The sequence below is a fragment of the Populus nigra genome, chromosome 4, assembly GCF_951802175.1.
Source record: "Populus nigra chromosome 4, ddPopNigr1.1, whole genome shotgun sequence".
Taxonomy (NCBI): domain Eukaryota; kingdom Viridiplantae; phylum Streptophyta; class Magnoliopsida; order Malpighiales; family Salicaceae; genus Populus; species Populus nigra.
Genome location: NC_084855.1, coordinates 8,983,918 through 9,010,506, shown reverse-complemented (window position 1 = coordinate 9,010,506; position 26,589 = coordinate 8,983,918). Strand labels below are relative to the sequence as shown.

Genomic DNA, 26,589 nt, shown 5'->3' with positions numbered 1-26,589 from the left:
TTTCTGGTGAAGGTACTTTATGTTAGTCCTGTAACCATACATATCCAGCAGGGAAAAGGTTCTTTTATCCTCATTTGGTTGTTCTGATGCTTACTGAGTTTGAAACATATTCACCTTTTCCTGCAGCTGCTGTGATAATAAACCTTCTTGCCATTGAAAACATGTGAAGGGAAAATTGAGCTACACAGTAACTAATTAACCATTTTTTCTCTGATTTTTTTTCTTGGACGATCTCCATTCAAACCAAAGATATGTGCAGATTAGGTTGACGTCTCTGGAGATATCATTTCATGTGTGGAGATTTTTCTTTTCTTTTCTAAGAGGTTCAAGAGGCGTCACTGTGCAGTCAATACTGGCAAAGAAGCACTCGAGGCTCTTCCTGGCATTAGTATCCCTCACCAGCTGCCAATTCTGCTGGTGTCGAGGCAAAAGTATCTAGATTTGAACCAATGTCAAGCTTACCGTATTCGCCTCCTAGTTTCTTGCCCTCTATGCTAAGGGCTTCTTTGTTCACAATCTAGCCATCTGATGTATCAACGGTCAAAATAAGAGCATGGTTTTGCAGCTGCTGACACTTCAATGCTTGGCGATGGCAAGGAAAGTTTCCGCTGCCAACTTTCGAGTAGAAGGACCCCTTTCTTTCAAGGTCGGTTCATCTCCTTGACTTGATTGGGTGCATTCTAGCTATTTGCATAGAGTGGTGAAGAGAAGGCTTAACAATTATGGCAGTGATTGTTATTATCAGGAGGTTGCCGGGGCTAGATCAAATCTATTTTGACCACTTAATGCGTTGGAAAGAGCCAGGAGAAAGGCTCTTGTGATGCACAGACTCTTCAACGCGTCGGATGACTAAGATTCTTCTATGTTTCAAGGAATCAATCCCATAAATTACCAAAAAGAAAAAAAGGAATCGATCTCATATGATACAATCATTTATCAAGAATTTGAATTTCAGATTTTCCAAATTAAATACAATCCTGAATCCCATTGTTCACGAGTTGGAGGTATTTCTTTTTATTATTATTCGTGTTTGTGTTTTTGTTTTTGATTTAAATTGATTTTTTATGTTTTTTTAATGTGTTAATATTAAAAATATATTTTTAATATATTTTTAAATAAAAAATATTTTAAAAAATAATTACTTTCAAAATATAATTAATGTCTTTTGGAAAAATTATGCTTGTCCGGGTTAATGAAGACCCCCACAATCGGATTGGAAAGTGAAATGAACCCTTATCTATTGTTACATGCTACAGCACACAGACCACGTAACAATTCTTTGAACATGATTTAATGTGTCCATGGCCCGACATCATCCATAGGCTACATCCTCTTGTTTTTCAATGAATTTTTTAAAATGTAGTAAAAATTGTTTTTAAACTTAGATTGGGTAACATATTTTAACCGAATCACCAAGTTATTCCAGATTCATCTTTAATTTTTTATCAACAAGTTGCAATTGAATTTTAGATCAAATTTATCAGGTAACGAGATTATTGGGTTAATTCAGGTTTTTTATTAGATTATCCGAGTTTTTTTTTAATTTTTTTTAAACCCATTCTAATTTCATTTCAGGTTCCGGATCGACTTGCCATTAGATCAAAGTTTTTAAATTATGATAACAAAACTTATTTTATAAAGTTTTTTTTAGAAAATATATTAAAATATTTTTTTAATTTATAAAATCTATTTTAATCTTTTTCACGTAAGAACAATTATACATAAAAAATAATTTGGTACTAAAAATATAAAAATGTTATAAAGGACAGTTAAACGGAAATATCAAACACTTGCTTGTTTAATGGACATGTACGTAAAGCTGGCCTCCACTTTCTATCCACAGTCAACGATAGCTTACGCATCTCTGGCATTGGTTAAACGCAGAACTAGAAATTGGAGGCCAGGTCATTACTGCCTACAAATGTCTGCACTCAATCTTGGCATCTACATTTCATTAAAGACCATCCGGCCTTGTCTTAGGGTTTCTTTCTCTTCCCCTTTCTTTTTATTTCCCCTCTTATTCAGGTTATTTTTAGTTTTTAGCACTATTTAAAATAAAATATTGCCAAAATAACACTTTAAAGTTCAAACTCTAATTACAGTATCATTATTATTATAAATAAATTTTATAACACCAAGAAATTGGTGACCCAGTTGGGTCATCCTTGTTGTCCAAAAATAAAGAATGATTCATTTATCTTTGACAACATGAATGGTCTACTCGGGCCACCATTAATGATTTTTTTTTGTGTTGTTGGACTTATCACGTTAAAATCTTTCTAATGAAACTAGTGGTATTATAATTGGAGAGCTTTGATATGTCTCTGAGATTTTTTTCTTTTTTTTTCTTTCTCCTCTCTTACTCATATCATTATTTTAAATAATAACAAGTTATAAAAATTATATTTCTCAATCTTGATATTTATAAAATATTTTATTTTTTTAATTATATTGTTTCGCTAATATTTTTAATTAATTGTGCTAATCGTATGAAAAAAATCTCATGTTTAATTAATTTACCAATTGCCAATTGGCACTTAGTTGGTTGACCTTTAATATTCATCTGCTCAGAGAGCGAGAGCGAGATAGACTACCTTGACTTCTCTGTCTGTTGACAAGCATTTCTTAATCGAGCAGAGGATAATTTCTAGTTGTTTTTACAAGGGGAATGCTAGCGGTAATCACTAGAGTATGTTTCACAATGTAACTGTGATTGTTGATTTTTTTTTAAAAAAAATTATTTTTAATATTAGTATATTAAAATGATTCAAAATATATAAAATAAATTAAATTTTTTTTAGAACGCGGTTTACACCGCGTTTCCATATGATTTCTAAGATAGTCGCTATCGACACTTGCTTAAAAAATAAGCCATGTTGCCAATAAAAAATTTACATCAAATATTCTTTAGTATAGTTGTTTTTTTCTTTATTTTTGTAATTTTAAAAAAATATACTTTAAATTCAATAATTTATAAAATTGTATAGCACTTCACATCTACAAAATTATCATTATATTTCAATCAATGAATAAAAATCTCATCTTATGTTTAATGTTTTGTAATTTTTTTTTGTTTTAAATTAATTTTTTTATATTTTTATATTTTTTTGATATATTATTATCAAAAATAAAACTTAAAAAATAAAAAAATATATTATTTTAATATATTTTCAAACTAAAAACAATTTAAAAAATATTCATAACAACCCAGCACCCAATAGTGAGTGTTTTTTTTGTGTGAAAATAGATTATAGATTGATTTTTTTTATGCTATCCACTTTAATTATTTTTTGAAAATATCAGTGGCCCCTTTTAGGTAAATAAAAATAAATAAAAAAGGCCTGGCGGGCTTAGCTTTGCATGCTTGCAAAAAAAAAGGGACCCTTTTTCTCTTAATGGGCCAAGCACTCAACAACCACTGCCCAACCATTTGCCTCTTTTCTTTAGCCTGTGTTTTATTTTTATTTATTTTTTTAAAAAATATTTGAAATAAGAAAAGTTTAATGTATTTAAAAAGGTCATTTTGGAAATAAGAATAAAGAACCGTAAAAACAGACACTCGCTTTTGGAAAATCAACCTACAATTGAATTTCATTAGTTATTAAAGGGTCGTGGATAGCATTGAGATTTCTTAAAACGATATGGATAATATTAAAAAATAAATTATAAAATGAGAAGAGGAACATTTAAATATGAAGAGGGCGTTTGTTTTGTTTAGAATATTACAGTGAAAATATTGACAAAAATAGTGTCAGAAAATGTTTTCTTGAAACATTCTAAAAACGTTCACATGGAATTTTTTTACAATATTCTATAAGTAATGATGAAAAAAAATAATAGCATTAAAATAATATTTTATTGTAGTAATAAGATAGTTGTGGTCATGGTTGCCGGGGAAAGGGGGGTGGTGTTGACTGTTGAGGATAAGGATGGTGGTTGCTGAGAAGTAATGGTAATGGTATAACGATGGAATTGAAAGGGACGAGGATGGGGTGGTGGAGTATTACATGATGATAAAGATAATATTAATGATTGAAATTATTAAATGATATTAATGTTTATTAAATATTTTATACAATTATCTTGATAAGATAATGGTAATTGAAATTGTTAGGCTGGTTAAAATTTTTAGATAACATTATAAATGAATTATTAGTAGTAAAATGTTTTACAAGTTAAAAATAATTTTTAAAATTGAACTAAATTCACATAGATCAATTTTTTTATAAGAAAATTAAAAAATATATATATATTCTTATAAAATATTTTATACAAAATAAACTGCCTCGGAATAAACCAAAAGCATAGTTTACCCAAAATTATTTGATAGGGCAGCGAGCGCCGACTGCAGTGGTTCGAAACCGTAGCTGCTGCTGGACCTCGTGCCACTCTTGCAGCCTTGCTCTTCAACAACAATTGGTACTTCTAAACATGGGCTTAGCCCTTTGGGATCCACTTGCTTCCAATGCACGGGCCACAGGAATGTAAGGCGTGCGCTTCCAAATTGAGGCTCGAAACTATCGAGCCTGGTCCCTATATATAGTCTTGATCATCTGGACGGAAACCGAACACTAGATGCACTCTGAAAAGTGAAAAAGGCTTTTCTAGGATGTACTTCATGAGCCACCCCGAGGAGCCTGGAGCAGTTCCAACTTCCAATCAAAACAAGCACAACGTTGAAGCGCTTCCTCTGTTTCCCAACGCTTGACTTGAGAATCTAATGAGCCACAAAAAAAAAAAAAAGGGAAAAGATTACCGAATGGTCATAACGGTGAAGCAAAGCTATTTAATGAATTGTTTAATGTTTTGTAATTTTTTTTTGTTTTAAATTAATTTTTTTTATTTTTTTGATATATTAATATCAAAAATAAAAAAAATATTATTTTAATATATTTTCAAACTAAAAATAATTTAAAAAATAATCATAACAACTTAGCACCCAATATAAATCTATTTGTGCATGTTTATTGACTAATAAAAGGTGTGCAAGTTATAAATTTTAAAACTCGTAAAATTAATTAAGATATATATAAATCACTTACATTAATATATATAAAAAACAAAGATGCAAGTTACAAACTTAAAAGGTGAAAACACCCAGGTTATTGTATGTCTTTGGTTGAAAACGCAAGACCGAAGTTTCCACCACTTTGACAGGCGTGGAAATAAGATAGCAAGATGACAACGTAATAGAACCGACAGAACAGTTTCCAACAGAAAGAAGATGATAATTAATGGAATCCCCACCCAAAGAAATCCATGTATCTAAGTTTTATTTGGATGGACTCATTTCATTGCACGCGTGAAAGGCCAATCTAATCACACAGTTGCCTTGCAATTACATATACATATACATACATACATACATACATATATATATATATATAGAGAGAGAGAGAGAGAGAGAGAGAGAGTAGAATAGGGTGGCATAGACCATCTTCGCATGCAAATGCAAGCTAGTTCTCCCATATGTTTCTTTTAGCTATTCGGTCGTTTTTCAATGTGTCTTAATCAAATGGAGTTTGTGCTATAGGGATTACGCGCATCGAAACAAAATCAATATCTCCGCACAAAGAACTTCGATCGACCATCCACAATTGTGCATAGAGTTAAACGAAAACCTACAAGAATACGAGTTCTTCAGGATCCCCGAAGACGACAATTCTCCTCTGGCCGAGGACAAACACCACAAAATGACAACAATAGTAAAGCGTGTAAAGACGTCCAAGGTTTAGGGAAAACTCCGGCGTTTCACGAAACAAATTTCCAAATTTCTTGTAAAGAAACTCCATCAGCACAAAATGTCGTTTCTCAAATTCAACCCAAGACCCACTATCACAAAAAAGAAATTAGGATTTTATTGGTCGAATGCACCAAAGTCTTCTAAGAAGCTGGTAACACATTGTATATATTTAACTTATCCATCTGCATCAAATCATTGAGACTTGAAGGTAAAACACAAAAGTCATTTTCTATGGTAGGAACCCACAACTGGAGTGCCATCAAAAAATCAACACGCGTGCTTAGAAAAGGGAAACTGAGACTCTTTATTTTAATATATCTTTGGAAAAGAAGAGGATGATACATAGAAGATAGTGTTCACAGGACTTAGATGTGCTGAAATGATCATGTCGAAATTCACTTGGCTTCTGAACTGTAATCCTCTCCTAGTATAAGAGGCTGGCTGTAAGTAATCCCCTTTTCCAGTGACATGAAATCCAACAAAAACCACTCTTTCGCTCTTAAACAGGTTTCCAAATATATCCGTACGGTAGGCAATTGTGATTAGTGGAGTCAATTGGGTCTTTGATTTCGGAACATTGAGGCAATAGGCAATGTAAATTCTCTTGAGGAGCGATGATGCATGGCTTCAGCTGAGGTCTCTGTCTCTTTTTATGTTTTTTAACCTCGATATTTGAAGTTGTTCACATGTATTTTAATTAATTTTATAAATTTTAAAATTAATAATTATATAAATTTCTAATAATTTTAAAATAATTCAAGCTTATAATTATTAAAGAGTAAATTTAATTAACCAGTTGACAAGTAAAGTTAGGTCTCTGACTCTTATATACTTTAATGCTTGTAATGGAGGCCTATAGAAACAGAGAACGCATTCTTTAATGAGGGCTTTTGACTTTTCATAGAAATCAATTTTCATTCTTTCATACTTATTTTCACTTTGAAATTACATTTCATCTAGAAATACTTAATTTTTATAATGGTAATACCTTCATAATTTTATATATTACTTTTCTAGAGTTATTTATTCTATATAGAATTGGTGTTTTTTACACTTTTCCCTCGGTTGTAACCTATATTTTAAGGCATGTCAAGTGACTTGAACTCCAAAATCTTCACTGCACCACTGGACCTTAATGATTCTATAGCTGAGTTTGAATTTTATTTAAAAAATCTCAATCCTGTGATGAGTAATTTATTGACAACTTCATATATTATTTTTCTAAAAATCATTTATTTATATAGAATTGGTGGCTAATTAATAAAATACAAATAGTTAATCTCTAAGCACCATCATGAAATCTTTTATAGTCAAAAGAGTAACTAACTCATTAATCCATAGAATCCACTTTAAAAAAAAGATAAATATAAAAAGTAGAGATAATATAAAATATATGATCCATTAAAAGTGATAAAAATATTTGTTCTAAATTTTCTCTTTCATATGTATATTTATTCTTTTTTTAACATAAATATAGGGAATAATTAATAAAATATCACTAGATACTCATTAAAAACTATAAATTTCTTGAGTAATTAGTAGCATCCCAATAATTACTCTATGTGAAAAAACAAATAAATAAATACAGGAGAGAGAAATTATAGTTGAAAATATTTTTGATGTTTTTATGTCCATTTATTTTATGTTATCTCTTATTTTTATATTTATATATCTTTTTTTTAGAGTGAATCATAGAAAATAATTAATAAAAAACAAGTAATTACTCTTGAATATTATAAAATCATCCCTAATTACTTGCACATCACAGTACAATATCTCATTATACCATGCATAGATAAGTTTAGCGAGAGTCTCAGTTATCCACAAACAAAAGAATGCGGTATAGACATACTGTGTGTAAAAGTTATCGGTAGAATTATGTCAGGTACTAATATTTTTTTCAACCATGACGACATCAAATATTTATCTAAAAATTCAATAAAATGTTACTTCCGTTCGAGATCAAATTTAACCGCTAAAGTAAATTAAACACGACCGGCATCGTATTTCAATAACAAAAAAATAAAATGACATGAAATAATTTTAAAAAATCTAAAAGTAATTCTTTTATTGCTACGTCTATCATAGTTTAGAATTTCAATTTATCCTGAATTTCTTGATTTTTACATTTTTAATACCTGTAATTCTCAATTTTTATATTTGAATTATTAAACTTTATTTTTATCATGTTTCAGTTTTTATATATTAAATAGAAGGAAAAGAGTCATAAAAAAGAAAGAGAAAATAAAAAGATTTTAGTCGATCATAAAAAAAACAAATTTTAGTACCAATAAATTCATCTTAAAAAAAATCCAGTATAAATGGTTTAGGCATTTAATCGTACCATAAAAAGTAAATTGAAACCCACAATGTCTATTTACATTCGATTTATTTTTAAATTTTGAGACTAATTAGAATGTAATTCGGAGTTGAAATAAAATTATCGAGATTCTTATATTTTTAGGTATTTAAAAAAAAATTGAAAATTAATTTTAGGATCCAAATAACTCAGATCTCAAATGTAGTGAAATTTATTGTTGTGGATGACATGTCACTTACTTAGGAGAATGTGTAATCAATTCATTAAAAAAAAAAACTAAAGCAAACAACATATTCTAAGAACTAGTCCCACTTGAATTTTTGACTTTGCAAGACCACGCCTGCGTTTTAGACAAGCCCATGTGTCTAGGCTTGACTTCATTGTTCTTTCTTTATATATATATATATATATATATATATATATATATATATATATATATAATGATACCTTAATGATGATACTATACTTTTTTAAATAAGATTAGAAGTTTTTTATGATAATATTAGTAATTACTTTATGAATGACTTATATATAAAATTAATATGCAAAATTGGTTTTTTTTAAACTCTCGTGAATATTGAAAGAGAATAAAATATTTAATTTTTTTATAAACTATTTATTCATTTATTTTTATATACAGGAGCATAATTTATTTATTTTGCTTTTTTATTTAAACTTAATTTTCAAATCACGATAAGCATCCATTAAAAAATCATGATATATATAACACATGAACAAAGAACTAAGTTTTAGCTAAAGAAACTTTTTGAAATGATTCATAGAAAATAAAATTGCCTGTCTCGAAAGTTTTCTCAAGGAAATTCTTTTTATATCAAGGACACGCACGTTGTTTTATATTTTGTTATGAAAATAATTTGGCCTTGATGAAATTTTAAAATCGAAAAACATTATTTGTTGGCTGGCTGAAATTGAAACCCGCGACATAACGCATTAACGCTAGCAATTAAATAGTAATTAACTAAATGAACTGATGATACACAGAAGCACTGGGAGCTTACCTTTTATAAGCTCACTTCCGGAACATGCATCTTCAGGACATTTAATTGATTTTACAAACACCAAAACATTAGTTAGACATCTCTTTCTGCCCATCGCTTCCGACTCAGCCATCCCATTCTGAACTAGACAAGATCGAGAATATGAGTAGATTCTATGTAACAAAGCAGTGAAAAGAAGAATGGAAAAAGGTATTGGATAAGATAAGCCCAATGACACGTCCAACCAATTAAAGACTTCATGGAAACTGGCTTCCACGATGATGTACGATCCATAATAACTCGGCTCGGCAACACTTTCCCTCTTCTCTCTCTTCGTGTCATTGTTGGCCAATATGCCTCTGCAGGGACCCAATCAGCTCCATGAGTTATCTTCAGCTTTCTTACTCTGCGTACTCACATGCACCGTTTCTATCTCATATGATGGAACGTGGGAGCCCGAGCCTGCCTCGGTGACAGAAGATAGGGTTCACGCTGTTTTGATGGTTACATTTGCCTGTTCATCTCGTGGGTCAGTTCACTTCCATGTCCCCTTCCTATATGATTAAGGTTCTATATCCCCACCAAAACCGAAGGCAGAAACAGGGAGAATGTGCACAAGGAGATGCAAAATTTAAGCATAAAAGGATATGGAAAACGGAAATCATGACATTAATAAAAGGAATATATATGAGATAGAAGAATTTTTGCCAAAAAAGTGCTTTCATTTTCGCAGATCCAAATCGTTATCTGTTAAATAATTACATTATATTTGACTCGATAAAGAGATAAGATTTTATGATCTGATAAAGCATCCCAGTGGCTTATACCTTAGGATCTTCATATACGTGTGGTGCTTGTGTGTGCCACGAGTTACGATCACATCTGTCAACCGTACTATTTCTTGCGTTAATTACTTGTAGTTGCATGCTCTTTGTCTCTTTTAATTTTTTTGCACAGAAAACCCACATATGCGAGGTAGTTATCAGGAATAGTAGAACGAAAACGTGTTGGGACGCAGGCACATGTATGGTTCTTAAATATGATTAATCACGGTAGAAAACGGAGGCCATGGTAAAGTAAAACCTGCTATGTTTATGATATTGGTGCTCGGCAGGGCCAATCACTGTCGAAGAAGGGGAGATTTTCAAAAGAGATGTGGGGTAGTCAATTCTGTGGCCAACGAGCTGGATGCGGCAACAGGAAAAGGATGGACCATACTATATATTTCTGGATGAAGGCTACGCCCATTGAATCGGATTCCTATCATGACCCTACAGCCTTCTAATTCAGAGGAGAGTTGGAGATTTTGTATGAGCCTTTCACACTCAGCTTGCTATTAGGTACTTTGCACCAACATATGAACAATCTTTTGATCAAGAAGAAATCGATTGATTTCTGCCTTGCACTGTCCAGCATGGTAAACATTTCCAATGCCGTGTAATTATGCTGCATATCCTGCTTTAGGATAGAGTTTGACATAATTGTGTCATTCTTCTGTCGTCACCACCAGCATCAGCAATCCTTTCATATATTGTCCTTCGCTCGGCTCTCGTCTGGCACCTAGCATTGTTGATAATTTAGTTGATATTGGTGACACGCAATCTCCGTTGATATTTTTTATAGTTATCTCCCTCGTTTCATCTTTTTCCTTTAATTAAAATTAAAATACAACCCTAACAAATCTGACAACGACATTCCTCTTCCCCTCTCTTTTAAAAAAAATTTAGACAGCCCCTCATAAATCCAGCGTCGATGCACATCTCAAGTAGTTCAGCTGAATTTCAAGTATATTTGAACTTGTTTATTGAAAAGATTCTTAATTTAAACAGGTATATTTGAAGCTTGATTTAAAAAAAAAACACGAAAAAAGGTGGAATATTGAGTTTTAATGTGTTGGCTTCTTGGCACAAGGCAGATTGTATAATGTTTTGGGTAGACAAAGATTGTTGTTATAAATCCTAAATGTTTAGATTAGTTACCAATTGATGAAATGTAAAATAAGTAGGAAAGATGTGTATCTAAAAAAATATTATCAGTAATTAGTTAAGGATACAGAGAGTTCGATCTATCTAATTGATTAAGTTTCTTGCATTTTGTTGGATTTTCCTTGAGACTTCAAACTTTGGGCGTTAGGCCTTCATATCTGGAGAGGTGTCTTTATTTATTAGTGACTAAGAATGTGACCATTACAAGACTACTCTTTAAACATTGTTCGGACGTGTGTAGTGTCGTTGGCGAATATTCTACTTCATCAAATGTATCTGGCAACTATGAAATATGGAGAGATAATGAATTTTTATCTTCTATTTGTGAAGAGCAAGAATGAGAGTCGCCACCTAATATTTTAGTGATCAAGAACCCTAACTGATCTCAGAGATCAGGTATGGAGACTGATTGCGTAAAAGGAAGGTATTAGCACCCTAAATACGTCATACGTAAGTTAAGCTACATTGTTCAATTTTCTGATAAAAAAACTAAGATCTTGTCGTGTTTTCTAAATGGTGGTCTATCTAAGGTTTAAGAAAAGTTCTTCTCCATAAGAAGATCCTTATATTATCGGGTAAAAGTCTATTCGTTCTAATGTCTATAAAAAAACTATCTTTTTAATATCAAGAATACGTTTTACGTATAAATTCGTATTTCCAAATACTAAAAGAAAACAAAATATTTTTTTTGAATTTTTGAAATATTCACCTAGTTCTCATGGCTCTAATAAACTTGTTATTAAAGCCAAAATGCATGCTAAAACATATTTTTTAATTTTTTTGTGTTTTACGTATAAAATAAGGGATATGAATTTTTTTTTTATCTTTGAGAGACTTGGCCGTATGCATGAAAACAAAATATATTTTTTTATTTTATATATTTTTGCAATGTTTTGATGAAAATCAGGTATTTTAATACTAGATTTGTATCTTTACTGTATAAAAATACAATGCAATACGAAAAATAGATAGAAAAATACACGAGAAAATCATAAATTTTTTAGAAAGATTTTTTGAAATTATTTATTTATTTATTTATTTTTAACAGTGGATTACTCTCAATTGTTCATGTAAACAGTGGAGAGTGAATTAATTCACTCTCCACTATTCACGCATAACAGTGGAAGAAGAAAAGGAAGAAAGGAAAGGCGAAGGAGGCTGACCTGTAGTGGAAGCTTGGCTGCGAGGAGGAGGTTCGGCCGGTGGCTTAGTAGGCTTTGGTGAAGGGAACGGTGGCCGGTGTTAGTTGCTGGTGAAGGAAGAAGAAAAGTTGCAGAGGAGAGAGGCTCGACGGTGCGCTCACTATATGAGGTGTTCAGGCAGTCGCTTGTGATGGAGATAGAGGTATTTAAGTCAATGGTGATGATGTTGGTGGCTGAACGCCGCGGTAGAGAGAGAGAGAGAGAGAGAGAGAGAAGAAAAGGTTTTGTTGGCAACAGAAAATGAGGGAGGGAGGCTGGTTTTTGGCTGTTTTTGAACCCAAATTTCTTCATCTCTGGAGCATAAAGATAAAATCTATTTATAGGTGGTGGAAGAGGGACACTTTGTTTCTTCTGGTGCAAAATCTCAGCCCTTGGTTCGACCCGAAAGCATCCCAACAATTGGCTCAAAGTAGCAATGATGAACTGTCAGTTTTGTGCAGGAAAAATTGTTAGTCAAGTTAGCCACTTTAGAGCGGTGCCACCGTTTATACAACCTCGATAAGCCCGAACGGCTTAAACTTTTGTGCAGTCAAGTATCAGAGGATCGTTTGAGTGAAAATTTCATTTAATTTAGGGAAGAAACGAGGCGTCAAACGCCTTGAAAAGGAGGCTCCTCAGGCAGCTTCTCTAAATAAGAAGATGAACAGTATTTCTGCCAATTACGCTTTAGTCCTTTAATTTTTGATTTATCTCTAATTAAACCCCTAATTAACTTCAATTCAAACCCCAGATTTCAGAGCCTTTTCTAGTTTGATCCTTGGTTTTGAATTTATTTAATCAAGTCTTTAATTGGCCATTAAACTTCAATATTTATGCAATTAACCCCCTTATTTGACCACATCAACTCTTAAAAATTGTAGGTGACCTTAACTTTAATTTTTTCTGATTAAAGCCCAAATTGACTTAAAAAATCAATTTTCTTGAAATCAAACCCTCTATAAAATTCAATTAAACCTCCAATAAAATTTAATTGATTCCATAGACATCTTATTTTGGACATTTCATTCTCAAATTGAATTTTTCTTTATCAATAAGGCTCTCATTAGTCAACGATATACTGTAAAATTTCAATCTTTGTATTTTTGAACCTCCTCAACTAAATTCTAGCCATTTCCTGGGCTCTTCGGCATCCTCCTCTCACCGCTATTATTTTTTTGGATTTTTATTTTATTTTTAGTCCAAATATATTTTTGATTTTTTGGAAGAGAAAAAGTGAATTTAGAGAATAATCCAAAAATAAGTTATGACAAACATTTTGGATTGATTATTTTTTCCCCTTTCTTAATAATTAAATTTTGGAATCTAAATTATTCTAAATTTGAAGGAATGATTTGCTTTACGAAATAACAAATACTCCTACTTTATATAGAGAGAAAAATACAATTCTATATGTAACTAATAATTTTTCTGGACTCCAAATCATATAAATTAGAAATAAATAAAATATTTATCCTATTTTTTCACACTGATCCTCAGTGCATTTTGTTTTAATTTTTAAATTGTATTCATTGTTTTCTTTTAGGTATCATATATTCATGAAAAAGTAAGTCTAAGTTCAACAGGAACATTATTGTTTCATTAACTAGCAGTGTCAATGTTCATGTCATGAATATAGATGATGATGATGAAAAGAAACCTAATATAAAAGTTCCCAACTATAGCTCAACATCTTAAAACAACATATCAAACATCCCTTATTTAATAAAGCTCATTTCAGGAAAATAAACAGTAGACTAGAAGAACGACCTTTTTATATAATTTTTTTTTTATCTTATGATGTTATTTATTTATTTTAAGTTATTTTAAGTTTTACAATTATATAAAAAGGCTTTCTTAAATTGATTTTAGGTTTAGCTATTTTGAAGTTGTTCATTTCATCACACCTCTAAGATGAAGTTGTCATTTGAAAAACTATTGTTTCAATGGTGTTAGCTTCATGACCATGTTTAATGGATGTATATAGAAGATGCATGGTGGACATAGTTTAATGTTAGATAAATAATATGTAATTGGAGTTACTAGTTTTTTAAAATTTTAAAAACTCATTCTTGTATATAATCAATTGAGGAAAAATTTTGGTGAAATGAGAGCATCGCGACACTTATTAGGAAATGTAATTGAATTTAGGAATGCAACCTTTTTGTTTTTGTTTGTAGGAGATATATAACAAATATGATTGTAAAACTTGGCAAAGAAACTTTTACCCATCCTTCTTACTATCCTCAATTATGGTCAGGTATTATTTTAAGTGAATGGATATGATAAGAATCAAGTTTGTGATTTGCCTATGCAATAGTCCGAGAAATGAGGGTGGCTCATATTGTTTTAGTTATAGGCAAATTATATTCTGGCACAAGCTATAAATCACGAGACTTTGATGAAATTGTCTCAAAAAGGGTATAAGAACAACTGACTGCTAAGATATAGAATATGAGAGCATAACTTATACACAAAAATAAAATGTATTGGGCTCAACTAAGTGTAGTTGTTCGTGTATTTTTTACTCCCCTTTCTAGACCTTCTAGTTCAGGATCTTTTCTTCCCCCTCTACCCTCACCTTCTTTAGCATCTCCGATATGAAGTATCATGTATATATACTTTGTATTGTTGATTTGATTATATTGTTATTGAAATTTTAATGGTTTTTCGCTTGAATTTTAATATATTGTTCATATCTACTTATGTTTTTAAAAAGGTTTGTATATAGGACTCTGTCTATCTCATCATTATGCGCTATTTATATGAATTTGCTATTTAAATCTTCTAATCGTGAAAACTCATAGGTTTGAGCGATTCATTTAGCGTTATTCATTGTGAAGTGTGTATAACTTAATTTTTTAAGATGCTTTTCTGTTGTGGTTATGGGTTTAGTGTGAGCAAGAAAATGTAGGCTTGGGGATCATAATAGAAAAAAAAATTAAAATCTCTAACAGAATTGTCGACGAAAAGGAAATTTCGTGGACATTTTCATCAAGAATTTTACTAGAAATTTCCACACCCATTCTAGAACTTTTTTGTAAGACTTATAAAACGTGTAGCAACTTGCCAATGAAATACTCTATCGGGAAAATAAACGGTGATGAAATCTTTACCGGAATAGAAAACCCGACAAGATTTTTTTAATAATAGTATTATGTTGCTGATTCCATTGGCTTTTTAATGTTGATGGAATCTTCAATATATACCGACAAAATATTTTATTGATATTCTTTCTTTTCTAGTAGTGGCTAGTCATGTTTTTTGCATAAGTAATTAAGAGATAAACGAATGAGATTATTTTACAGAGATAATTAAGAAAAACTAATTTGCATGCACTCATTTTTCTTCTTATAAAGGAAAAGGGTAGAAATATATATATAAAAATACCATGACCATCAAGGATGTCACCCTAATGTGTAAATGTGTAAAGTTGGATAAAAAGCTCCTTGTTAATACTACATTTTAGGTCACACCTCAAATCAATGGGCCAAGCCCAATTGTATAAATATTTTTGGAGTTCTCAAACATATATTTTATTAGGTCTAATATTTAGAAATTTCTAAATTGATCCCCAGTATATATATTCATTTAAGATATTAATGTTTATAAGCAAAGATTATTTATGAGGTTGAATAAAAATTCAAAATTTTAGAAACCCAATTGATATAAAAAAAAATTCAAGCTATATTTTATTTTTATTATTTTTAGGGGTTATAATGACCTTCTATTCTTGAAAATTTAGATATATTATTTAGATATCATAAATACTTTTTTAGCAGACTTAGAAATACACATATATGATATATTAATAAAATTATTTCTTAAAAATAATAATTCTAATTCTAATACTATAATTTATTTTAAATCAGAAAGTAATCAAGTTAATCGATAAATATTATAATATTCAAGCTATAATTATACATAATTTTTTAAAAAAATTCTCTTTTATTTCTCCTCTTTTTATATTAATCTCTTTTACACTATAAATATTATTAATTATGTTTTCGTACTATTAAATTTGTCGGTTAACCTAGTGGACCGATATATTCTTGTAAAAATACAAATGAGTCACCGTAGAATGACTACATTTTAGACGTTCCAAAGATCTACGGTCCACGTAGCTATATAAAGAGCGCCCCCACCCAGAGTCCACAAACTTACACCCTCAGCACACCTGCACCTACCCACTCCTTAATATATGCACGCGCCACATAAGAGAGTACCTCCTCCCTCATTCTCTGCAACAACATTTTTCACCTTATCAAACAATTAGGGAGTCTCGCTTAAGCCAATCTCAAAACCCATTCTCGTCTACCTCTTCTCACACATGGGTAGCCACATCTTAGACGCTCTCAATGTCCGTGTCGAAGGCCAAGGTGAAAAATTTCTGGTTTTTGCCCATGGATTTGGCACCGACCAGTCCGCTTGGCAACGCATTCTCCCTTTCTTCACACCATACTATCGGGTGATTCTGTTTGATCTTGTATGTGCTGGTAGTGTCAATCCTGATTATTTCAATTTTAGACGCTACACTAATCTTGAAGCTTATGTCGATGACTTGCTCAACATTCTTGACACTCTTGGCGTTGACCGGTGCTTTTATGTGGGTCACTCTGTTTCTGCAATGATCGGTATTCTGGCATCCATTAGACGTCCAGAGCTCTTCACCAAGCTTATTATGATAGGAGCATCGCCAAGGTAAAGGCTTTTGCCCAATTTTGCATTTACACACAAAAAAAGTAGCTTTCTTTTCTATAGACATGGACTTGATATTGATGTTTGTGTGTAGTCTATGGTCTATTTAATTTAGCTGAGGAATTGGTTGATTGATCAAAGGTTTTCTTGAAAATATATTCCATCAGATTTTTGAATGATAAAGACTACCATGGAGGATTCGAGCAAGAAGAAATCGAGTCTGTTTTTGTAGCAATGGAGGCTAATTATGAGGCTTGGGTCAAAGGTTTTGCACCATTAGCAGTAGGAGCTGATGTACCAGCTGCTGTCAGAGAATTTAGCCGAACGCTTTTCAACATGAGACCAGATATTACTTTATTTGTGTCGAGGACCGTTTTTAATAGTGATCTAAGAGGGATACTAGGCCTCGTCAAAGTACCATGTTGTATAATTCAGACATCGAAGGATGTATCTGTCCCAGCATCAGTGGCCAAGTATTTGAAGAATCATTTGGGTGGCAAAGCTACTGTGGAAATGTTAAGAACTGAGGGGCATTTGCCCCATTTAAGCGCACCAGCTATGCTGGCACCGGTCATCAGGCGAGCTCTATCACGGTGAGTGACTTTCGTTTGTGTGTAGGGTTGGAGCAATTAGGCTAGGTGCTAGCACAGTCCAGCACTAGTGTGGGGTCCTAGAAAATGATAATACGGGTGGAGATGTTGACACCTGGTGAATAATTTGTGGACATTAGTCCTATGATCTTTAAGAGAAGGATAAGATTAGCCACGTGAAAGTCACGTGATGACTTTTGCTTTTTTGTCTTCCTCTTTTTTTCTTTCTTGCTTTTGTCGCTTTTATATATATATAAAACACTCGGACAAACGCAAGTCGAAAGGAACGGAACGCCATTAATGTTTGTACTTTGCGTACTCTAAATTTTCCGAAGTTGGGATTGACTTTGCCCTTCTCGCAAGAAAAATCGCCACTTTTGCGCAGGTTTCTTTCTTGAGGGTAAGAATCCAGTGTTTTATAGCCAAGGGGCGACTCACCACTTGATGGGTCTTGGGCCAGAGAGAGAGATTCTTTGTCCTTTAGCAATTGATTTGCCTGACTTTTGAGGCCGTCCATTGCTATGCATTTTATTTCTTTATGGGTTGCTAATGTGTGGATTTGTCCTTCCTTTTGCCAATTTCTTAAATCTTTTTGTATTCTGGATATCTCGTGGTGAAGATACAAGAACTAATTCATAGATCACGTCCGTGCCTTCTTGTCCGTTTGACATGGTAAGGACAGAGTGAACAAGTCAATAAAGAGAGAGAGAGAGAGAGAGCGCTAAAAACGATTGAGCAAGACCTTTTGCCTGTGGATGATGGAGGAGGAATTTGCAGCATCTTATACTTATATCCATGAAATATTCATAATTATATTTCGCCCTTGCAACATCGTACCCCTACACCAGTTTTGAAGATTGTTGCAAAATACTTGGTGGAATCTCTTTTAAGAACAAGTGGGAACTTCATCTAATAAAAACTCGATTGAAAAATGAACGTCTATCGACTACGTAATCACAAGGAATTTTCTGATTAAAAAGAAAAGGGAAAGCGTGGAAAATGCACGCAAACAACAATTCTTTCCATTTCCCCTCTCTATAATATTTTAACACAGAGTGGAGTGGAAGAGGCAACCGGCATTTTATGCTTTCGCAAGCTTTAGCCGAAGGTAATTTACACTGCGGGAAAGATGCCTGCCAACAAATAAGTTTCATCCCTCTCATTGTGTCTCGTTAATTGATTATTCCTTCCATACTCGTCCTTTAACTTATTGTTTATTTATTGTGAACCAAAGGGAGCCCGCAGGCTCTAATCATTACCGTGCTGCTAAAGATTTACTTCCTGTTTAGCATTGAGTTTCGAAAACATTTTAAAAAAACATTAAAAAAAATTATATTAATTTTTATTTTAAATTAGTATATTTTTAATATTTTTAAATTATTTTGATATACTAATATTAAAAATAATTTTTAAAAAATAAAAAAATTATTAACTTTCAAGGATTCGAATAACTACCGTGACTTAATTACTAAATTTGGGGGGGGAGGGGGGGGGCATCACTCAATCGATACAATTTATTTAAAAACTTTTAATGTAATATTGTTTTTTAGGATTCTTCATTTTTGTCGTGAACATTTTTTTTTGTCTCATTTTCCCCTTCTTTTTTCAGTCAATGCAAATCTTATTATACCTAAAAGATCTCATAATCTTTTTATATTCATGAAAAAAGTACTTCAAAGATCAAAATTTAAATGTAAAAGTTGCAGAGGGCGAGTTTATAATTTCAAGATGTTAACTTAACCATTAAAAAAAATTTACCCAAGAATTTATTATTTTATTTTATTTTGAATGTGATTCAAATATATAAAGTGTATAAAAAAATTTGTATAAATATTTTTTTAAATTGTCCTTAGTTTTTTAACTAAAAAGCATGATATTGATAAAAAAATGTTTTTTATAAAAAAAGGAGAAAAAATACACGTGTAAGAAAATAAAGACTTGCCTAATAAAATATTTGTTTTCATAGTTTAAATCACTGTCTTTATTAAGAATATTTATTGTGTTCTAATTATGATGTTCTAATTCATCCTCGTTTTTTAACGGCTCCTGAGATAATTATCTTCGAGTACCAGGCCTATCTATCATCTTGTCCCCTGGGGCAGCCCAATTTAAACATGAAATAGAATAACTGGGCCTCTTCGCACTTTTGATGAGATATTCAGTGAGGAAGTAGTTTCAAATAATTCAAGTGGACTTCTAAGGGCAGCTGATCTGCCAATCGGCAGTCACTCTTGTATATTGACCATACTTGATTTATTTTGTAATATGATGGATAATAAAGGTTTCTGTCGTTATTAATTTTAAAATTTATAAGATTAATTAAGATATACACAAGTTAATTCGGACACCAATATTAATAAAAAAACTTAGATTTATTTCATTATCTTGTTTTACTTTAGGAGCACATCAATTTATTTTATTAATACTTTATTTTATATTGATTTCATAACACATTTAAACCACATGTTTATTTCCTCTCATAACACGTTTTATTTATATTATATTTTATCTTCCTATCATAACTAATTCATGCCATTAGTTGGTTGATCAGATATTAAGTCACGCCACCTTTTAATTTACAATCATAGTTCATTTGTACAATTCCAATTAAATTCTACTTTTGCTTCCCGAGCATTTGTCTCATTAACTTGATATTGACAGTACTTGATTCATTATTTTTAAAGTTTTGTCAGCATCAATTCCACAACCTTAGCATTGTACATGCGGTCAACTAAGTAACGTAGAATTCATAATTTTGGACCCATTTTATGGCAAATTAAATAATCATATTTTCCAAAATATTTTCCAAAAATAATTCTATAACTTTAGTCCTGTAATTAGGCTGACTAGGTAACTATTTTTAAAAATATCATGTAATGTTTTTGCCCAGTTTCTTGGGAGTGTAGATTGTTGCACAGTGAGGCTTTATAAACTAAGAGCTCTTTCGCTTTTTTCTTTTTTTTTTATCGTTTTCTATTGCTTTGTTACTTTAGGAAATGGCATCCTTAACTGATGAATCACCAGCAAATACCATGGGAATGTCTAGTTTATCGTTTTCTATTTGCAGAACATGTTCTTATGACATGATCTAGGGTATATTTTTCCCCAAAAATGAATTTTGTTAGTCTTCATAAAAAGTAAGCTTTTTTTATATATAAAAAAAAACTTTTTTCTTGAAATAGGTTCCTAGGTGGTCTCACCCCCACTTTCCTCTCCTTTGTCTTTTTTTTCCCTGACTCGGATTTATTATGGTCTTTCATTAATGAGTACATGTAATTGTTCTTCTGGCCTCCATTAGTTTCTCGGAACACATATTCCTGCGTTATGTACTTGACATTTCTAGTTTTCATGGGCCTACAGCCTGCTGCTGCTATCCATAGCATGTTTTGATCATTGATGGCATGCTTCCACATTCTGCATCGAGCATGTTGAAGTATATCATGTAGCAACTGGTCCCTTTACCAAGTGACATGTTCCCAACAGCACGAGTCCAGATTCAGAGTCTTTAAATGGTTCATGATAAAGTGTTCATCGAACTCCGGTCAAATCTAGCGATGGTTGATAAAGCAAGCATGCATGCATCTTTCAGGTAAAAAAAATAAAATGGAAAGTTCATCTTTCTCAAAGGAAGTAAAAAAGGTTTTGCTCCCAAAAACAAACACTTGCACCAGCCGGGAATCGAACCCGGGTCTGTACCGTGGCAGGGTACTATTCTACCACTAGACCACTGGTGCTGCTTTGATATCGTTGATCGTCACATTAATATGTAAATAGAACTTCTGACATTCAATTTTTTCAAAGGAAAACCAACCAATTCAACCGCCCTCCGCAGGAGGTGTAGTCAATAGGTTTTTTTATCTTAAAAAAGAACTTGTCTGTTATGTTTTTTACTTGCAAAAAAATCATGCTAATTTTAACGCGAATGCATCATATTTGAACAAAAATCGAATATGCTTTATTGCACCAAAGGTATCATAATATTGCATATCCCTTGATCGAGCCATTTTATTTAAAAGGAAGTTAAGGAGCGTGGACACTTCGTATATATGTAACTATAAGTGCAAGTAACGAAGTATAAAATTCAATATTTGGTATTCTAAAAACTCGGTATATGGCTTATGAATATCCAAAAACAAAAGAGGTTTTATTGAAAGGTATGGATCCAATGTCTAGTTTATTTGATGATATATGTACATAAAAATACTCTTATAAATGGAGAGTATTTAATAATGTACTATTTAAACACAAGTTATTATTGATTAGCGAGATAAATTTCTAAAATAAAGTCAAATTAATGATTTCTAAAACATAAAATTAAACGATGAAAAAAACAAATATATGTTTAAATTTAAAGGTTTTATGATAAACTTAAAAAAAATCCAACTAGCCTAGAAACATAGCTTTTGAGTTGGATAATCACTTAATCAATTAATCCTAACAATCTCATTAATTCTTCCTAGTTAAGGTGATTAATAGTTTGTACTTGATATTTGGTAAGTTAATATGGCATGTGGCTAGTATCTGCCAAGGGTTTCCTATATTGAAGGCGAGGACTCTTTGATTTTTAAATAAGTATTTTTTTAGAAGAAAAAAATACAATAATATTATAGAGAGAGAAGATTTGAAAAATATATATACAATAGAAAATGAAGATTGTGAGCTTTTGTTATGAAGGTTTCATGGTGTATTTATAACCTACGAGTATTGTCTTTTTATGGAGAGGAGGGACTTAAGTGTAATTTTATATTTATGATATTTTAAGTTGTACTATGATATTTGTTCCGCTCATTTTATCCAGCCATGTCCGAGCTATGATGACAAAAATCATCGGGCTTGATTTTTTAAAAAAACATGTGTCAAGCCCACCACATTGGCCTAGCAATGCACTAGGCAAAACTACTAGGCTTGCAACACTTGCCATACTTAGAAGGTGCTTGGGTGTGGCAGATGGCGTCAGACCCAGTGTCCGAGCTTGACTGCTGGGTCTGGTAATTGCTTCAAGCTTAAACATGAGTTTTGGCAGCGCTAAGTTTGGTAACATTTGGCTAGCATATGAGGTTGTCACACTATCAAGTTTAATTGTAGTAGGGTCTAGCCAACGTTAGACTAAATGTATTTGAGCTTAGCATAAATTCAAGCCCAACCTTGATTGAGTTTGATTTTAGCAAGACTTAATATGCCTTCAATAGAACATGTTTATGTTGATGTATGCTAGCACAATGTAATCGAGAATTTAATAAAATTATAACTATATATTTTTCTTGATTTATTTTTTAAAAAAATATATACTAACAAAAAATTTAAGTTTATTGCGAGGCAACCCAGTCCGCCTAAACGCTCCTTTACCATATCTCCAATTTGGTCGATTCAAATTCAAAGATTTTCGAAGCAGATTGAATTGAGCTGCATTGACATTCCAAAACGTGACCAAAGCAGGCTCTCTCGATCGCAAACAGTTAAAGATGAACAAGATGGCAACATCAAATCAATTTCCGAGTAGAGCAGCGTGTCCTCGGAACCTTCCCCCATTCTTTTTTCTTTCGAGTTGCTTCCTTCCCCTGGCACCCGTGGCTACTGGCTACTTTTATGGTGGCATCATCCCACCAATTTCTACACAACCGACGAAGTTTCACGTGTCATATAATGGTCAATGCCGGTGGCTTTGTGGCTACATATTTTGTATCGTAATCGAGTACAGTGTGAACGCTACGCTACGTGTCCTATAATTTTTTTTTTTCTCCTAAAATTGGTTCGAGTAGGCTGTGACCTTCTATACCCTTGACTAGAAACCAAGTTGCTCTTTCGAGTTTACCTCATTTAAATACTTATTACAAGTCTTTTAATTATATATTTAGGGATTTGGGTCCTCTAGTTTAACCATGTTAATGGTTCAACTTTTTAAATAAATTTACAGACCAAGATTAAGAAGGAAAAAGTTTGTTCTATTTCACTTGACAAGTCAGATTAATTTAAACTCCTATGTCACTTCACTCAACTAGTTCATAATTTATATATTATGACAAAGGAAAACCTCTCTGATTGAGCAACAGAGATGGATCCCTCGAATGTGAACTACAAACTAAAGAAAGAAGTTTTAAAATTATGTTATTCCACTCAACATGATCAGATTGAATTTCTGGTTGGGGCTCGGTGATGATGACCCCCGCATTTGTTAAGTGACCTGTCCAATTAAAAGTATTAAGAACTGCATCAGTTGACGCGACAAACTCCACTCTCTGACTGCATCTCTTGCTTTCAACTAAACCAAATAGCCCTCGGAGGCTCGGAGCCATCCTACATAGCCTGCGGGATGCACAAATAATCATGATCGACTCAAATAGTCCCTATTTCTTTCCTGCTCTAATGTATGCCCGTTGTCCAAAAATTGAACCTCAGACCCGCACATCTACTTTGATTTTTTTTTTTAATTTTTTTCTATATTGGTTTTTTTTATCCTTAAATGTTTTTTATTTATAATTAAACTTAATAATTAATTTTATTTTTTATAGAATTATCACAATATTAAATAAATATTATAGTCATTTTATTAGTGATTTGTTCTACAAATATTTATTTTTATTATTGTTTTTTCTAATGATCTAAATTATTTTTAAATTTACCAAGTTGATTGAATTATATTTAGTTAATTTTTATACTATTTTCACTAAAAACGTGTTAGTAAAGTATTTTTTTAAAAAATTATTAACCCACAAGTGAAGTGGAGCGCAACCCAGCTAGCTTAGTTACATTCTAAATTGGGTTCTAGTTACCACTAATACCGACCACTAAAGTATAATTAGTATGCTTAATGGATTGGAAAAGTGCCCCGTTCCAAAAAGCAGCGGAAAGATTTAAAAGAAAAAAATTGTGATTATCAGAAAAGGCAAAACCAGATGTGAGTGCTAGCCCTCAGCCGGCAAACCTGGGTCCCAGATCCAAAAACGCGGACCCACCGCCATCATAACTAATAAACATTTGATTCTATTTGGCAATAAAAGAGAGGTTATAATACCCAAATCAACGGCTTTAATTTGAGCAAAAATGCTTGAAGACTCTTCCCTTGTCCACGAGTTCCTCGTGGTCGTGGGAGCTGTCCCTATCGATGTGGTGTTAATTTATATATCACATATCATTCATTATTATTTTAATGGAAAGAAATATACAATAATAAATTAGGTAAGAGACAAAGGACCAAAACACAGTTTTAAAATCCGCAAAAGCAAAACCCGAAGGATGGCAGGAATTTTACAAGCTCCCAGTTACAAAGATATTTACAGATTGTTTTTCTTTCATAAAAGCTATGCACTGTATAAATGTATGATTACACATGGGCATGTGGTAGGGACATTCACACTGACACATCTGACGTTTTAGCAGCGGCGTTACCGGATCTTAGTTGCCGTAGAAGCTCTATCAATGCCTCCGCCTGTCCGCAATCATCCCGCACAAAACGACACACCAAAACCCATTAGACACAATAATGCAAAATTGAAAAATAAAGAGAAGGAGCTACGGAACGTATACTAGCGGTGTACCAAATATCTTAGGATTTACTAAAAGGAATAATAAATGTAATATATTTGAAAATATCCATTTAATAGCTGGTGTCATGAAGGAATAGAATTCGGTGATTATGTTGTTCCAGAAACTCATTTTAAGTTCGATATTTCTAGATAAATACCTCTATTTATTTACGGGCAGCAGTTCAGAAAATAAAAACCAATTTCTTCTACTTTTTTTTTTTTACAATATAATTTGTTTTTTTTTTTTACCAAAAAGAGAGGTGAAGTTAAATAATTGACTGACGTGGCCAAATAATGATCTCTCGGCTTCAAAAGATAGCCAACAAAACGACATTGATTTTCAAAATGAGCCTGCCACGTCAGTTGCACCGGCAGACATGGACTTAACTATGACGCTCACCTTCTGCTTGGCGCGATTAGTGCCGGATTGTGACAAAGCCACCAAGGGAGGAATCGCTCCTTCTCGAGCAACCATAGAGCAATACACCATGTTATCTTCACAAATCTGCAACAGTATCGAAACCGCAATCTCCTTTTGCCTCTGCGACCCAACTTCAACAATCTCTACCAGAACTGGAATCCCTGCTTCTTCAACAACTGCGGTTTTCGCTTCAGGAACCGTAACCAACATGCTCAAAACAAACGCTGACTTGTCCACCATGTTTGACCCGAAATCAGCCATTAGCTCCACTAGTGGCTTCATGATCCCAGCTTGGACGGCCCTGATTTTATTCTCCTTAACCGAGCACAGCAAATATAAAGCAGTTGCTGAATCTTTTTTCCCGCGAAATCCTCCGGTTTCGAGCAGGCATACCAGAAGAGGAATCGCTCCTGACCGGCCGATTGCGACTTTATTCTCTTCCATTTGTGATAAACGAAGTAAAGCACACGCAGCGTTCTCTTTCGCCGTCGATGTCCCTGTTTTCAGAGCCCTAACTAATGGCTTAATCGCGCCTGATGAAGCTATCAATCCTTTATTCTCATCACAGAGTGATAGATTCAAAATAGCAGTGACACCGTACTCTTGAAGCTGAGAATCAGACGATGAAATTAGCGAAATTAAAGGCTTAATTGCACCAGCTTTAGCGATTTTGAGGCGATTCTCTGGTTTGTTCTTGGCGAGGAGTCTGATCTCCATGGCAGCTTGTTTTTGCTCGTCAATCGAACAGGACTCAAGATCCGATACCAGTTGGCGTATCAGATCATCGGAATTATCCGCTGCACAGGATAGTAATAATCTTCGACTCTGAGACGCCGAAGCAGGGAACTCTCCGGATTTGTCGCTGTTACAGTCACTGAAAGCTAAAGAATCGTCGTTAACACTCAAATCACTAATGCTCCTCCCCATATACGTGAAATTAGCAGAATTCTTCTTCTCCATATCCATAATTCTGGCATAAAAATTCGGGATGGATTAGGATTGGGTCAGAGATGAGGATATTCGGGTTGGGTTAGTGTGGCTGGGTTTTGTTCGGGGATACTGGTGAGAGCTAGGCCAGTCAAGAGAGAAGGGAAGGTAATAAGAGAGGAGAACGGACAAGCGGGCGTGGGTGA

The 26,589-nt window shown here is 32.7% G+C and overlaps 2 protein-coding genes and 1 non-coding gene across 3 annotated transcripts; 1 reads left to right on the top strand and 2 right to left on the bottom strand.

Annotated features, from left to right (window-relative positions):
- Window positions 1-16,369: 16,369 nt before the first annotated feature.
- LOC133691212 (probable strigolactone esterase DAD2) lies at window positions 16,370-17,718 on the top strand. The gene is made up of 2 exons (XM_062111619.1): window positions 16,370-16,925; window positions 17,090-17,718. The coding sequence occupies exons 1-2, from the start codon at window positions 16,555-16,557 to the stop codon at window positions 17,517-17,519; spliced, it is 801 nt and encodes a 266-aa protein (XP_061967603.1). The 5' UTR covers window positions 16,370-16,554; the 3' UTR covers window positions 17,520-17,718.
- A 3,457-nt stretch (window positions 17,719-21,175) lies between these two features.
- TRNAG-GCC (transfer RNA glycine (anticodon GCC)) lies at window positions 21,176-21,246 on the bottom strand. The gene has a single exon. It is a non-coding gene; the product is annotated as a tRNA-Gly (tRNA).
- Window positions 21,247-24,714: 3,468 nt separating this feature from the next.
- LOC133691291 (U-box domain-containing protein 4-like) lies at window positions 24,715-26,589 on the bottom strand. The gene is made up of 2 exons (XM_062111730.1): window positions 25,436-26,589; window positions 24,715-24,938 (listed from the first exon to the last, which is right to left on the bottom strand). Exons 1-2 carry the CDS (start codon window positions 26,420-26,422, stop codon window positions 24,861-24,863), a joined length of 1,065 nt encoding a protein of 354 aa, XP_061967714.1. The 5' UTR covers window positions 26,423-26,589; the 3' UTR covers window positions 24,715-24,860.

What these genes read in the sequence shown, in the direction of transcription:
- LOC133691212 (XM_062111619.1), top strand. Translation starts at nt 16,555, where the DNA reads ATGGGTAGCCACATCTTAGACGCTCTCAATGTCCGTGTCGAAGGCCAA. An exon ending in ATGATAGGAGCATCGCCAAG is followed by an intron (nt 16,926 to 17,089) that starts GTAAAGGCTTTT and finishes ATATTCCATCAG; the next exon opens with ATTTTTGAATGATAAAGACT.
- LOC133691291 (XM_062111730.1), bottom strand. Translation starts at nt 26,422, where the DNA reads ATGGATATGGAGAAGAAGAATTCTGCTAATTTCACGTATATGGGGAGG. An exon ending in CTAATCGCGCCAAGCAGAAG is followed by an intron (nt 24,939 to 25,435) that starts GTGAGCGTCATA and finishes GATTGCGGACAG; the next exon opens with GCGGAGGCATTGATAGAGCT.